General features: G+C 47.2%; 3 protein-coding genes across 3 annotated transcripts; all 3 read left to right on the top strand.

The window, feature by feature from the left end:
- Positions 1-13: 13 nt before the first annotated feature.
- On the top strand, positions 14-1,317 carry F5B22DRAFT_100603 (Ca2+ regulator and membrane fusion protein Fig1-domain-containing protein). Its single transcript, XM_047968652.1, has 3 exons — positions 14-220; positions 284-352; positions 431-1,317. The coding sequence occupies exons 1-3, from the start codon at positions 187-189 to the stop codon at positions 1,129-1,131; spliced, it is 804 nt and encodes a 267-aa protein (XP_047831905.1). The 5' UTR covers positions 14-186; the 3' UTR covers positions 1,132-1,317.
- A 2,143-nt stretch (positions 1,318-3,460) lies between these two features.
- F5B22DRAFT_645504 (uncharacterized protein) lies at positions 3,461-5,030 on the top strand (the record flags this gene model as incomplete). Its single annotated transcript, XM_047978596.1, has 5 exons — positions 3,461-3,719; positions 3,792-3,811; positions 3,869-3,976; positions 4,050-4,438; positions 4,499-5,030. 5 exons carry the CDS (start codon positions 3,461-3,463, stop codon positions 5,028-5,030), a joined length of 1,308 nt encoding a protein of 435 aa, XP_047831906.1.
- Positions 5,031-6,704: 1,674 nt separating this feature from the next.
- F5B22DRAFT_602425 (major facilitator superfamily transporter) lies at positions 6,705-9,603 on the top strand. Its single transcript, XM_047974671.1, has 7 exons — positions 6,705-7,589; positions 7,656-7,969; positions 8,027-8,288; positions 8,413-8,586; positions 8,656-8,675; positions 8,731-9,131; positions 9,185-9,603. Exons 1-7 carry the CDS (start codon positions 7,341-7,343, stop codon positions 9,463-9,465), a joined length of 1,701 nt encoding a protein of 566 aa, XP_047831907.1. The 5' UTR covers positions 6,705-7,340; the 3' UTR covers positions 9,466-9,603.
- The last annotated feature ends 3,971 nt before the right edge of the window (positions 9,604-13,574 follow it).

Consider the following 13,574-nt stretch of genomic DNA (forward strand, 5'->3'; position numbering starts at 1 on the left):
AAAAGGTTCGAGATCTTCGGCGTCGACCGCATTCCACGATCTCGTTCATCCCTCACTAGCGCCCGACCGCCGTTATCGCATTCCAGCGCTGCTGCGCGCTCCAGCTAGCCACGCCGTCGCTCCACGGGAGGACGGGAGGTGGAATAAAGAACCCACGAGTTTAGGAATCCAAGACTCGTCGGAGGAATGGAAACAGCAAGATTTCAGATAGGGTGGTATCGTGAGTGCATCCACATCCCTCTACCATCATAGCAAGCGAATGTCTACTAACGAGATGGTATAGGGTTCATACCGTTCCTAGGATACCACCATGTGTTGATGATTTTAATAGCAGTCTCCATCATATTATTATGTGTGTACTCTCCTCTCCTCTACCCTCTCACACAGACTTATATTGCGCAACATATTGACTAACCCAATCGACCAACAGCACTTTTATTAGCAGGTTGCTCGTCTTCCTCACCACTAATACCCGACATCTTCCTTCTATCTATCTACTACAAACACTACACAGCCGTCCCCAGCACGGCCCAAGTCGATTACAATGTCAACCAAGCCATCAGCAACATCGTCGGGTCCGCCCACTTACAGGTCCGCGTCGGCTACTTCGGTATATGTATCAACACGGACGGCGGCTCCTGGCTGTGCAATAACAATGCGACAGCGCTAGCCAACGACCTCTCAGTTGATCAGGACCCGTTGAATCTCGTCTGGCTGGCCGGCCAGTTCAAGGACATGATCGTGTTCCCATACCTGCTCATCATCGCCATCATCTTCGCCTTCGTCTGCTTCCTATTACTAGCCACCTTCCCCGGCTGGCATGAAGAGGAGGACAGCGAGGGCTCAGAGCGCGAGATCAAGCCCTTCCCCAGTCGGCCCGTGTCGCAAATCGCCCTGGCCATCATCTTCATCGCCTCTATCTTCGTCTTGGTCTCCGTGTTATGGCAGCACACGGCGTCCGTAGCCGCCTCCATCATAGCGCAGGACTTCGGCAACGGGAGTGTCAAGTCGGGGGTTGGTACCAGCGCCATTGTTATGGGTTGGTTCAGCTTTGCTCTGCTCATTATCGTCACCATCGGCTTATTAGTCATGATATTGAGTATCAGGGTACTCACGCAGCTGGCTGATTGATGACGACCCGGAACATATAATGTGTGGAAAATATTAAAGTGAATGCGGCATTGTTGAGGCCGCAGGTGTTGTGTATATGGTATCGACTGAAAGTACATGAGAGAGGATTCTCGATCAGCATCTGGGAACGGAGTTAAGAAAGAATGGTTTGGTTTGGTCTGGTTTAGCTGTTTTTTCGAGGTTATATTGGGATCGGTCTCGACGCCTTTTACGGCCCCCTATCGGCACATATATCCCGGGGGAAAGGGGCAAGCACCACGAGCGATAACCCCTCATCCCAAGTGAAGATATTGGAATTATGAGGAGATTACGACAACGGGATCAAGGAGAAAGTTGGGATTTTTTTCGTGCGAACGAAAGCACGATCAATACATGAGACCGACGAGATCTAAAGTTTATTCCAATGTGGAAATGACTGTGTGTATACAAACAGATAAATCTTGTAATGGAGAAAAATGGAAATGGCGTTTGAAATTTGGGACTCGAACTCTACTTAGTTGCAGTAATGAATTTTTATTGCTTGATTTATCAAAGCCAGTGACGAGGATCTTGTTCGCCACACCATATCAACATATGTAGTTCAAGTTAATTCATGTCGTTGCCTAAATTATTGAGACCCTAAATTCTATTATCATCACTTAGAAAACACTGTTTTATTCGCGATATGTCATATATGTAACATTCTAACCGCTTCAAGAGAACAACGCCCGTAAGATCTCGAATCTGCTATGGTGATGTAATTGTCCGCCCAAGGTTCCTGCGTAACATTCAAATGTAACTCAGGCACCTACTACGATTATGATATCAACGCAGTGCTCTCAGTGCTACTCCCAACAGAAGAGGCAAAAGCGGAAGGGACCGTACTCATGAAGAACTTCCAATGAAAACTGCATTTGTTTCCCTTCGTCTGCCCCGAAGCCCGTTAGTAGACCTATACGTGGAGATCTTAACCAGGGAGCAGTCACTGTATGTATAGACGGCGGAGACAGCAACTTACCAACTTGTCCATCGAATTATCTACACATTATTCCATGACAGTTATGTTGAGGGTGTACTCAAACTAGGGAGATTCGGAAACTTTTCATGACCAATACCTCGGATTGCTCATGATGCGCTGTTCTCCACCTGACAGGAGCTTCTCACGAGACGTCGCTGCTAGGTACGAGGAGCCCTGAGATACAGGCTGTCCGTCATACCCTGTGATAGCTTGCCTCGGCATCTTGGCCCTCGTTGGCCTATGACGTACACTTGTTGTAACGTTGAATGAGCAAAACTAGGAGCATTCCCTTGGAGAGAATGCAGAGTATCTCGAATAGTGATTCCAGAAGACGGAACTAGTCTCTCCAGCGGTAGACGCGAGCTTACATGAATGCTCCTGCTCACTTTCTTCATGCATCGGGGCTGCTGATCCTAATGAATCCGCTGTTCTCTAGCTCCTCTGTCCAGTACGTAGCTACGGACGAGGGTTGGTAGCAGCACGTGGTGCTGTGGTTATCGCCCTTTATCATCCCGTTATTGGCAGTTCAGTGTTCCTGCTCGGGCCTCCGCGCGGCTTTCGGCTCGTTATCCGCCATCAAATGCGTATCGGGGGCTGTTCTGTATGCATAATACCAGTATATGTGTACTTCAAGCCTGCTATGTTGCACATCTCTCGGGTGCTTCATCGATGAGGAACAGTATACACCAACAAACGAGCTCACGTGAAGAATGCGATGCCACCGTTTTGGGTCTTGCAAGGAGTACTGGTATCCAATTCGAGGTGAGAGCCGCGGTTAGTACGACCAAGACGGCCCCCCAGATTCTGATCGCGTGCTAGTCGGGGCAGCACAAGACGGAAGAAGGGTTCTAGGCATATATCGCAAAGTAAGGGGCAAGAGTCTATCATCGCCATTTGTGGATTGCAAGAAGGCTCTGTGTCTGTCTATCTACATCTACCTATGCAGTTATTCAGACTATCGGTCTCTAGAAACGCTTGATGATATAACTTACATCACGTTCAGCGATACCCGGCCTCCATAGCATCATATAGATGGTTAGAATATGATGTACCATCAAAGATACGAATTTGTACTAAGACATTTGGAATATAGAGTTGTACCAGGCTGGTGCTCAGAGTGATCGCGTGGTTGTGTTCGCATCACACATACACAGCACTTTCAGTGTTTCCTCCCTTATCCGCAACGTAGTGCAAGCAAACTCGATATTGGTTATCATGTCTTCATGTCCCGATGCTATTGCCTACTTAAACCATCTTCGAGGAAAGAATAAGTAGTAAATTCGTACACTCCGGTATACATCACCTACCTGTCCCTCAATATTTCTACTCACAATGTATATTACAATCAAACCTATACATCGGCTGAGAACCATTTGTCTCTCGGAACTTACGCCCCTAGAACAGGAGTGGACTCTGAATAGCCCAGCTCTTCCACCGCCCCCTGGGGTGGTGCCGAATTTTCTTAGACCGCCTAACAAAAACCATGTAGCCATCATTGTAAACGTGGTATGCCTGGTGGTAACGGTCCTGGTGATCTGCTTGAGAGCGTACGCTAGGATATGTTGCATAAAGAAACTGCATTTCGAAGATTGTAAGTACTTACCTTACGAAGTTGACCGTGACAACGGCCAGGGCTCACATGGGTTAATATAATTTGAGGCAGATCTTATACCAGCGGCCTTGGTAAGCAACCCTCGACAGCCTCGCCTTATGGAGAAATCCAGATCTGACACGACGTAGGCAACCTTCGTCAGCAGTGTACTATGTCAAATATGGATGATAGATGAGCGTGGTGCCTTCATTCACGAGTGGGATGTCCGTGTGAGAGACTTGGCCAAAATCTACTACGTACGTACACAACAAGCAATCCGCCAGGATCCCACCTCGAGCAAAGGGAGACAGCTAATCTTGCCCTGCATAGATCTACCATGTAGGAGCCAACTTGATCGCTGTCACATTAATGGTTCTCAAAGGGGCAATCCTACTCGAATGGATGCGCATATTCGTGCCCCCAGGCACGCGAAACTACTTCTTCTGGATCAGCACTATCCTGCTAGGCGTACAGACGGCCTTCTATGTCGCCTGGATCATCGCCGAGAACCTCTCATGCATCCCGCATCGCAGGATTTGGGATATCACGATCTGCGAGAGTAAATGCGTCGATATCAAATTGTTATTCATTCCGGTAGCTGGTCTGAACCTCGTAGCAGATATCATCATTCTTTTTCTTCCCCAGAAGGCGATATGGGCTCTGCAGATGTCTCTTTCGAAAAAGATCGGGGTCGCCCTGGTTTTTGCCATTGGCCTTTTGTGAGTGAATGAACCCACCTATGTGAGATTTCTATGGCTTCTTACGCCTTGGCTTTATAGCGCCTGTCTATCCGCCGCTGCCCGTCTGCACGTAACAATTGTCTTCTACCAAAGCGAGGACGTCCTCTACACAGAGGGGGCCATGTACCTGTTTTGCTTAGCCGAGATGACATGTTTGTTTCTCGTCTTCTGTGTACCCTCGATCCCTAGAGTGTTTGTGGAGCGGGGGGTGAAAGCACGTTTCAAGAAAATTCTATCGTGGTTCATAGGGCGAGCCGCCACCACCCAGGACAGCGGCGACTCCTCCCCATCCTTGTCTCACCCGGTCTACGCCAATCGCCCCCGCTCGGACTCCTTCCGCTCGTCGCCGCGACGGGATACAATACACTCGGTCAACGAGGTCTGGGGCACTGTAACCGAGATCACAGCCCTCAAGCATGACGATAATCATTGCGAGGGTTTGAGGGGTATATTGTGCACAACAACGATCTCGACGGAGGTCACGATAATCTCCGATGCGGCTAGAGACTACAACCGGTCCGATACCGAGGGTGCGGAGTATGAGACATATCAGCGGACCCTGTTGCACTGACACAAACAATGAAGCAAGGCAAGGATAGCTGGCGTTATATTTCTGATTCACTATAGTATCTAGTTCTATGTCGACCGCTCGAAGACAGCTGAAAAGAACGAAGCTAACTTTCAGGTGCGCGCGCTAGATAGCGACCACGTGTAATTCAGTGGAACACAAGGAGCTAATTTTGCTTGCTTCGAGATAATCGCTTCATGCTAGACAGTTGCTATGGCTCGTCTACCTAAGCTACAGAAACTATGATAATACTTTAGGCATTTAATTGTTAGTCATACTCGTTGGGACTTCACTTCCGTCACTCACACTGCCCTGGAGTCTTCAACTTGATTTTGACCAGCCAACTTAATAAAATTTAGGTACTTAATGTTGTATATGATCCCTACCCAAATGAAAGTAGCTCTGCTTTAGTCAATTCTACTTTACATAGAGATTGAAAACATGAATGCAACCAGCACAATTCAATTAAGCAACCACCCTCAACACCTTTGACTTCAATTTCTACGCAGCAACAGAACAGTAAGTAAAATATATGCAAACATATCAATATAAAGAAACGCGAAACTAAAGAACAGGCTAACTTAGCAAAGTCAATAAAGGCGGTAATGTTTATTTAGTTAAAAAGTATGACCATATATGCTAACTTGTAAGAAAGCAGAACTACTTCAGTTTTAATGAGAATTACACCAACTTGGGAGTAGCCTCCGCTATTATTAAGTTAATTGGTCAAAATCAAGTTAAAGACCCATGATGACGCAAGTGGAGTCCCAACGAGCAATGCTATTATTGACGTCAATGGCTTCGGAGATATCCGCGCAGCTTGATATATTAGGGCATTATAATTAAATTGGATTAACTATATAGATGGGAGAGTTCCTAATAGGCTACGGTCTCCTGTTACCTTGAGGTACATAATTGGACTAATAGGTGGCCCTTTCGGGAATAACTTTGGCCAGTCCAGCCGCCACCTTTGGCCAGCCTAGGTGGCCTCGTCGATTCCCAATGGCTTGGCGTAGCCTACCGTATCGCAGATCGTCTTTCACCATCATGATGGCGGTGAAAAACATCGATTGACTTACAACTTAAGATATCCCCGGATTGAGTGGTAAGAATAGCAAGCTATATTTACGCACATAGCCCGCATTGGGTAATGAATGTTTTACTCTGTAAGATTCTTCGATTTGAATTTGGAGAGTATGGAGAATCAATAAAACTCAGGAATTTGGAGATTGGGGTCGGACCCCAACTTAGTCATCCAATGTCCAGTCGCATATTGATCTGATGAAGAAGTTGAATGGGGGCTGACTTCGAGCTGGTGCATATGCAGCGACATCATGGGGGTTTGAGTTCACGGCAGCAGTCAGTCATTCAATACAGATGCAGCGTGTCCTGCGGCACAGGGTTTCGCTTAGACGTATTTGACAAATTACCCAGATTTATAATATGTCGAAAGACCCCTACATACAAGGGTGATGATATTGTGCAAGTAGCTTTTATTGTTTGTATTAATAAAATCAAGTTGGTTTCAAAGTGTCACCAGTTCGCCCTTACTGACAGGGGGAAGATGCCGCTCAGCAGCCTGGATTTAATTCGCTGATACTAGGTATCTGCAAAAACTTTTTATAGCAAGTAACGCCACAAAACTAGGTATGCATGTTGTTGGATATGGCAGTAACACTAAGAGAAACGGCGGGCAACCAACAATATTGCTAACGTCAACAAGATTCGCAGATATCCATCCCTCGATGGCCGGCGGTCTGCTCCATTGACACATACAGCTGAAGACAAGGCTTAATCTAGTCTGGGAGCATTTAGACGCAAACTCAATCATTGGTGCTCGCCGTGCCGTCGTATTGCAAGCTGGGATACGCTCCCTTGACTGCAGCGATACTACTTGGGGTTACGTATGGGGCCGATAGGCGAAAGAGCTTAACGATGAGCCCTTACCATAGACGATGCTTCTAAGAGACTCCCCCAGCGGGTACAACGTGCGGAGATGACGCGCGTTGTCAGGTGTGAGATGCTTGTCTTTATTCTCTTTGACTTTTATCTTACATACATGTGGCAGGATGAGCTATTGAGCATGGTCCCGACACTAAGGGATGAGGTTCCCAACTACCAACGCTCGCGGCGTGCGTCATGGGGTTAACATATAAGGTGCTTCCCCCCAGTGGCGTTGAGAACAGAATGGACCGAGCTCTGGGTCGGAGCAAAAGAGTCAAATAGACACTCCTGACCTTTCTGTCTATTGTCTTATTTTCCCCTTGAGTAAGAAAGAAAAGGTCGTTTCAGTTTATAGAAGACGTCGTCATAATGGCGACCACTACTAAACCACAGCCGTCTCCCACGGAGTCTTCTTCTTCCTCTGTATCAGACTATAAGCATGTGTCTACTGACACCCATGTGCTGCCAACACCTGATGAGACCATTGCCGATGAAGCGCAGTGCTCGTCTGAGAAGGAATGGAGGCCATCACTGCACGAGAAGGCGATTATTTATACACTCGCCATCACAAGCTTCATCGTCGCCCTCGATGCCACTATTGTCATTACACCGTTAAGTGTAAGCCCCCTCAGACAACTCTACCCAGACCCTATCACGAAATTATGCTGATAGAGTCTCGCCCAGGCTATAATAGAAGACCTAAAAGGAACCACTACCCAAGCTTTCTGGATCGGCACATCGTATCTTCTCGCCAATGCCGTCACCATGCCTGTCGTATGCGCCATTAGTGGTGTATTCGGTCGACCTATTTGCCTGATCTTCTCCCTTATTGCCTTCTCCGTCGGCACAGTGCTCTGTGCTGTATCGAAGAGCATTGGAGTTCTCCTCGTGGGACGTTCAATCCAAGGCATAGGGGGCGCCGGAATCCATAGTCTGGGGCTAGTGATCCAAACTGATATCGTACCGCTTCGGTGGCGTCCAAAGTGGTACGGAGTAACGTGAGTCATTGCCACAACCCGTCCAATTCGAACCGGAACTAATAAGAATATTCCTAGTCTGGGAGCCTGGGCTCTGGGATTGGCCATTGGACCCATCATTGGAGGTGCAGTCGTTCATGGTACAACTTGGCGCTGGATATTCTACCTCATGTTCCCCTTCTTGGGATTTGGTCTAATCGCCGTGCCATATCTATTGACCTTGAAACCGAGAGAGGCCACATTCACGGAGAAGTTGGCGCGCATCGACTGGGTCGGTTCTTTCATCTTCACTGGGTCAGCAACATCATTTCTCATTGCCATCTCATGGGGCGGTTCACAGGTACGTGTAGTGTTAGCTCATCATGAAAATGCATGATGTTCTCTAGAACTTCATTTTTCCCCAGTCAATTGAGGTCGATGCAGTTGATGTCAGAATAGACCATGCTGACTATATTGTGGTGCAGTTCGAGTGGAATAGCGTTCAGACCTTGGCTCCTTTGATAATAGGCCTCTTGGGCTTACTTGCAACTCTTGTATATGAGAAATTGTGGGCAAAGGAGCCTTTCCTGCGACATAGCCTATACCATAACACTTCATCGACCGTCGGATATGCATGCGGCTGTATTCAAGGCATGGTGGTAAGAACAATTCCGTACCTACAGCAAGAAAGTAGAACTTAGACTTTACTGACAATTGTCTTTTGATAGATGTACGGCTTCTTGTACTAGTAAGTTCTTCACTGCAGCTTTGACAAGTGGCCATGTTCTAACGCAGGAGTCTAGTGGCCCGTTCTTCTTCCAATCTGTCAAAGAGTTCTCGCCGCTTAATACTGGAGTGACCTTGCTTCCAGCGACTCTGACCGTCACGACCGCTGGTATCGTTTGCGGCCGCCTGGTGACCCGCTACAACAACTACCGCTGGGCCATCTGTGTCGGTTGGTTTGTTGCGAGTCTCGGCGCCGGACTGTTCCTCATCTGGCCTCGCAACAATAGCGCTGCAGTCTGGGTGGTAACGTACCTCATCGTCGGGACTGGACAAGGTGCTATCCTCAATGCCCAAAATTTCGCCACGCAAGCTATGTGCAAGAAAGGCGACGAGGCAGCGGCAGCAGCAATGTACGCGTTCATCCGGCAATTCGGCATGTCCTTGGGGGTCGCGATTGGGGGTACAGCATTTCAGAATGGTTGGTATTGGTCGAAAGATCTCTTGTATGACTATTGCTAACCGTTGCGACAGTAATGGCGCTCAAGCTGAGGTGGCTCGGGCTCCCAGTCGAAATTGCCAAGCAATCCGAAAGCTACATCAGTGTGCTGCATGCTATGCCTGCCGGAGACTATAAGAATAAAGTGCTCGACGCCTACAAGTACGGGTTCACGGGGCTCTTTGCATTTTATCTCGGCATCTCTGTCGTTGCGCTTGTGATATCTACCCTCTTCATTGAGAATGTGGACCTGACTCGCGAAATTGAAAGCGATCACCAGCTCGATGATCGCCGTTGGGAGAAGCAGCGCAAGTAGGTTTGATTTAGGAAAGCGGTACATTAGAGACATGATTGCAGCGGGTTATGCTCATGAGATTCCTTGTATTGTATATACATGTATGTCAGTTAGACTACAATCCTATAGTGACTAATCAAGATAAAATTGTTAGATAAAGTGCAGCATTGTGCTTCGGCCGAATACACCTGTAGATCAAAGATATGGGCAGTATAGGCCTATTGCTTAAAGATAGCCGGAGTATGCATTGTGACAAATCTCTCGATTGCCAAAATCGCCTTGCTTAGGTAGGCAAGTTTAAAGCTTAATAATTGTCGGAATTTTGCCTACACTACATATAGGTAGTCCACCTTGATATCATTTTGGGTTATAGTTGCAGGAAGGTAGAAATAAGGTAGCGCATGATCAGTACAGGGCCGCATTTCAATTATCGCCAAGAGGATGAGGTTCCGATACGGGGTTCTAGAATATGAATACTGATTGAACCAAATAGCCAAGAAACCATGAGATTATCGCCTTGCTATATGCTTCCGTTTCCAGGTCTAGGCATTCAAGTCATTGTTGATGTCAATAGACGATGCGTGTACCGGCGCCAGTTGAGACGGCGGTGCGAAGTAACTTGATGTCTCGCACGCAGGCATCGCACCTAGAGCAAGATAGTTCATCCAACTGCTAAATGAAACATGTACAGAAAGTAAGCCTATTAGATTTCCTGATGTCTCGAACGCCATCTGATACCTACGTTCCCAGCCAATCGATCTCCTCCCATCCTGACACGGCTATCCCTGAAAGCCCACGTGCTTCTCGCTTCGTAAACCAGAAGCAATGGGCAGACCCTCCTACTAGTGTGAACTAATATTTTATTATCAAATAATATGTAGTAGATAACTGGACAAACCAGGCTTCTCGTCTCGTATCCAAGGTACTGTGTCTAACAGCACCTGCAAGTCAGCGTCGTGTCCGAGCAATGAGGGTTAGTCTAGACACACTTATATGTACCTGCCTTAGTCATGATACGAATAGAAATTTGTCGTGTCGGTATGCGGCCAATATATTGAATGGCATCTTTTCCGGCTTTCAACAAGAAAGCAAAGAGTAAGCGACACCACGTTAGCCAATAGACGTCCAACACTTCGCACGGGTAACAGGTTTCATCAACAGCGGCAAGGGCATCGCCGTAGAAGTAGACGCTGTCGAGGCAGTGAAAGCATACTAGGGACACCCACACACCCACACCACCACTTGGTATCCCTAAGTAATTCTTTCAACCGTCTCGCGCTGTGTCGAATGCAGCTGTGCCGAATGCAGCCCATGTCGAGATAAAATGTCCGTCGAGCTGACATCCAGCTTGCTAACTCGATAGTTTCCGTACCTGATGCATAAATGTTGCTTTATGCGCATAGCCATACCCAGATAGAACTGGGCGTGTATTTTATGCCCGATCTACCTACCTGCCAGGCGAGGGATAAAGTGCGTTAGGTTCGGCTTGTACAGCGCTATACGGTTATTCACTTTAAGCTCTTTTAAATTATTGGCATAACTGCCGACCTGTCTCAAGCAGGCCAAACCAGATTTCTATCAGCATAGACGAAGTTACGGAAGGACCAAGCAGTAGGTAAAGGTAGACAGAACCTGCCATCAAGGCTCTGCATGTATTAGGAAGGATGTACTAGTTAGGTTCGATTCGTAACTGGGCTATTGGTGTTCGCTGCATAGCTCAATTGCATGTTGAGACGGTCGTTGAAAGTACCATGCCGAAGCTTATGTACTCCAAAGCCCAGCTTCATAATCTAAAATACTAGCCAAAAGTCATGTCTCGATAGATGTACCCCGTATATTCTTTCCATCATTCTAAACCCCTAAAGGGGAGATGGTATCTGTCAGCCATTGATATCCCGGTCCTTTGCCATTTACCCCTGTGTAAGCTTTGTTAGCACGCACGCGATGATCGCCTTGAGCTCAAAATCGACAAAATAAGGCCGATAGACGAGGATCGGATTAGAGAGATCCTCCTCGTACTCAAGGGCACCCTCGGACATATCGCTATCCGTCTGTGCCAGAGACACAGCGAACAACACTAGTGCGTTCTTCAGAGGAGCGGTTTTACGTCCTCTGTCATGAGTCCATCGTAGACGTTCCTATGCCGTTTATGATTCTTGCAGTACCATCGCGCAGTGTCGTGATAGCATCGGAGTCAACCCGTATGATGTCAATTAACGTGTTCTCTAAGAGTTGGCCTTTCGGTTTTCCGGTTTCGGCGTGCGTGTAATAATTAAATTGTTACTTGAGTCTTCAAATTATACTTACAAGCGCAATGATGATATGAGAGCGATGTGGCCCAGGGACCGTACGTTATACGCATTCAGCTAGCTACAGCAGGCTCAGGGCTCGACTCTCGAGTAAAGGATGTCCTTTCATGCAACTTGAGTACGTCTTAGCTACACCCGTATGTAATTCCCTGATATGTATTTTCAAGGATCTTCATACTTGAAGCATACCTAGATAAGAGCTGACATATGTAGATAGCATGCAGGCTACTCCAAGCATTATAAGACACCGGAGTAGATATCGCCTCACATACTCACCTGATTATGGCTCACGTGCTTTATGGCGCAGACCTTCTCATAGTAGCACAAGAAGAAGGGGTAGCTATTGGTGGAAACGGAGCTTTTGCCGGGTTTCCCCTCAGCGTTACTCACTTCTCTACAGTAGGCAGCTAAGTAACGATGCTACGCTCGCTCTGCTTTTTGCCCTCTCAATATCAAAAGTCATATTATTATTGCATGATCGGATTTACCTGATGCCATATACACATGATATACTTGGCAGAAACAACATCCTTGTCTTTTCGGTGTCCGCAATGCCACATGCCTCTCTAGGTCGCCTATGCATCAACCTAGACACACCGGTGAACTTTGGTTGCCGTGCGCTTCCCTTGGTATACAGATACACCGGTGAGTGACCATATCCGATGCCATGAGGCGTGCATTGGCCTGGGCTAGACAGTACCGGGCTGATAAGCTGTAAATAGATCGTAACACGATAGGCAAGATTGACTTGCTGCCGGCATGACTTTCGCTACCGGCAATTCGGATCGACATCGGTGTTTGGCATGTTGGTGTGGTATTCAATGAATGAATCAGCATACCCCAAGATGAAGGACAAGCAGATGAAAAACGGATGGTAAGGACAGTTAGAGGAGGACGATGGTCATAATCTGATCTCTTATATGTAGAAGCATATTTACATACCGAACATGATGTATACAGGATGAAATAAGACAGAGGTTGTCAACTTAGTACGCGGGTGCTCATCATAGTCGCAAGGCATCAGACACAAGGTATATAGATCTTGATGTGCGACTCTTGCGTTAAATGCCTCGCAAGAGCCCCAAGCCCTACGCAATTGAGCTGATAGGATGAACAGTACGCCGAAGTGGGAAAAGAACTTCCAATATGTTATATAATATTCTAAGATCGCAACAATGTACATCCATATAGCCTGTCGCATATCTGCCCAAGTCTTACGTACATATTTGGGGATAGGGGGTTCTGCAAGCCTGCCCTATTCATAGGTTAGGTCCTTCTGCTTACGGTGCCTAATCACTCGCGTTTTTCCATACCAGCTCAAAAGACCAATGTATTCGCGAAACGTGAATTATTCCGATTGTTGTGTTCAGAGAGAAAGCGAGCTAAAGTGGGTTGGTTATTGAACTGCCAGTTCATCATGTATGATTCTAAGAATCAAGTTTCCGAGAGAATTGCCGAGAAAGGGGCATTCTGGCAGTCAGGAGCAAAACCGACATACGCCTGACGTCGTTTACATATCATAATCAGAGCATCTACATAGTTGGAACCGTACCCGCCCGTGTCATTGCACCATGCTGTTGAGGCTAGGTCTTTCTTAGCTAGGTAGGGGGGACAATAGTCTGTTCGAGCCCCAGGGAAGCGAATCTAACGGCATACCTATGAACTCTGTGATTGAAGTTGGAGTTGTCCAGTTGCCGTATCATTCGTTGTTGAATCTACGCTAGGACTCAACCTTTCTCCACAGTAGGCTTATCTCACCCTGTTTAGCCATGCCTTTCCCAACTGCCCATCTCACCATAGCTTGGTATCTCATCTTGAGCC

This window comes from Xylaria bambusicola (genome assembly GCF_022495145.1).
Source record: "Xylaria bambusicola strain CBS 139988 unplaced genomic scaffold F5B22scaffold_15, whole genome shotgun sequence".
Taxonomy (NCBI): Eukaryota; Fungi; Ascomycota; class Sordariomycetes; order Xylariales; family Xylariaceae; genus Xylaria; species Xylaria bambusicola.

What these genes read in the sequence shown, in the direction of transcription:
- F5B22DRAFT_100603 (XM_047968652.1), top strand. Translation starts at nt 187, where the DNA reads ATGGAAACAGCAAGATTTCAGATAGGGTGGTATC. An exon ending in ATTTCAGATAGGGTGGTATC is followed by an intron (nt 221 to 283) that starts GTGAGTGCATCC and finishes GAGATGGTATAG; the next exon opens with GGTTCATACCGTTCCTAGGA. An exon ending in AGTCTCCATCATATTATTAT is followed by an intron (nt 353 to 430) that starts GTGTGTACTCTC and finishes ATCGACCAACAG; the next exon opens with CACTTTTATTAGCAGGTTGC.
- F5B22DRAFT_602425 (XM_047974671.1), top strand. Translation starts at nt 7,341, where the DNA reads ATGGCGACCACTACTAAACCACAGCCGTCTCCCACGGAGTCTTCTTCT. An exon ending in TTGTCATTACACCGTTAAGT is followed by an intron (nt 7,590 to 7,655) that starts GTAAGCCCCCTC and finishes AGTCTCGCCCAG; the next exon opens with GCTATAATAGAAGACCTAAA. An exon ending in ATGTACGGCTTCTTGTACTA is followed by an intron (nt 8,676 to 8,730) that starts GTAAGTTCTTCA and finishes GCAGGAGTCTAG; the next exon opens with TGGCCCGTTCTTCTTCCAAT.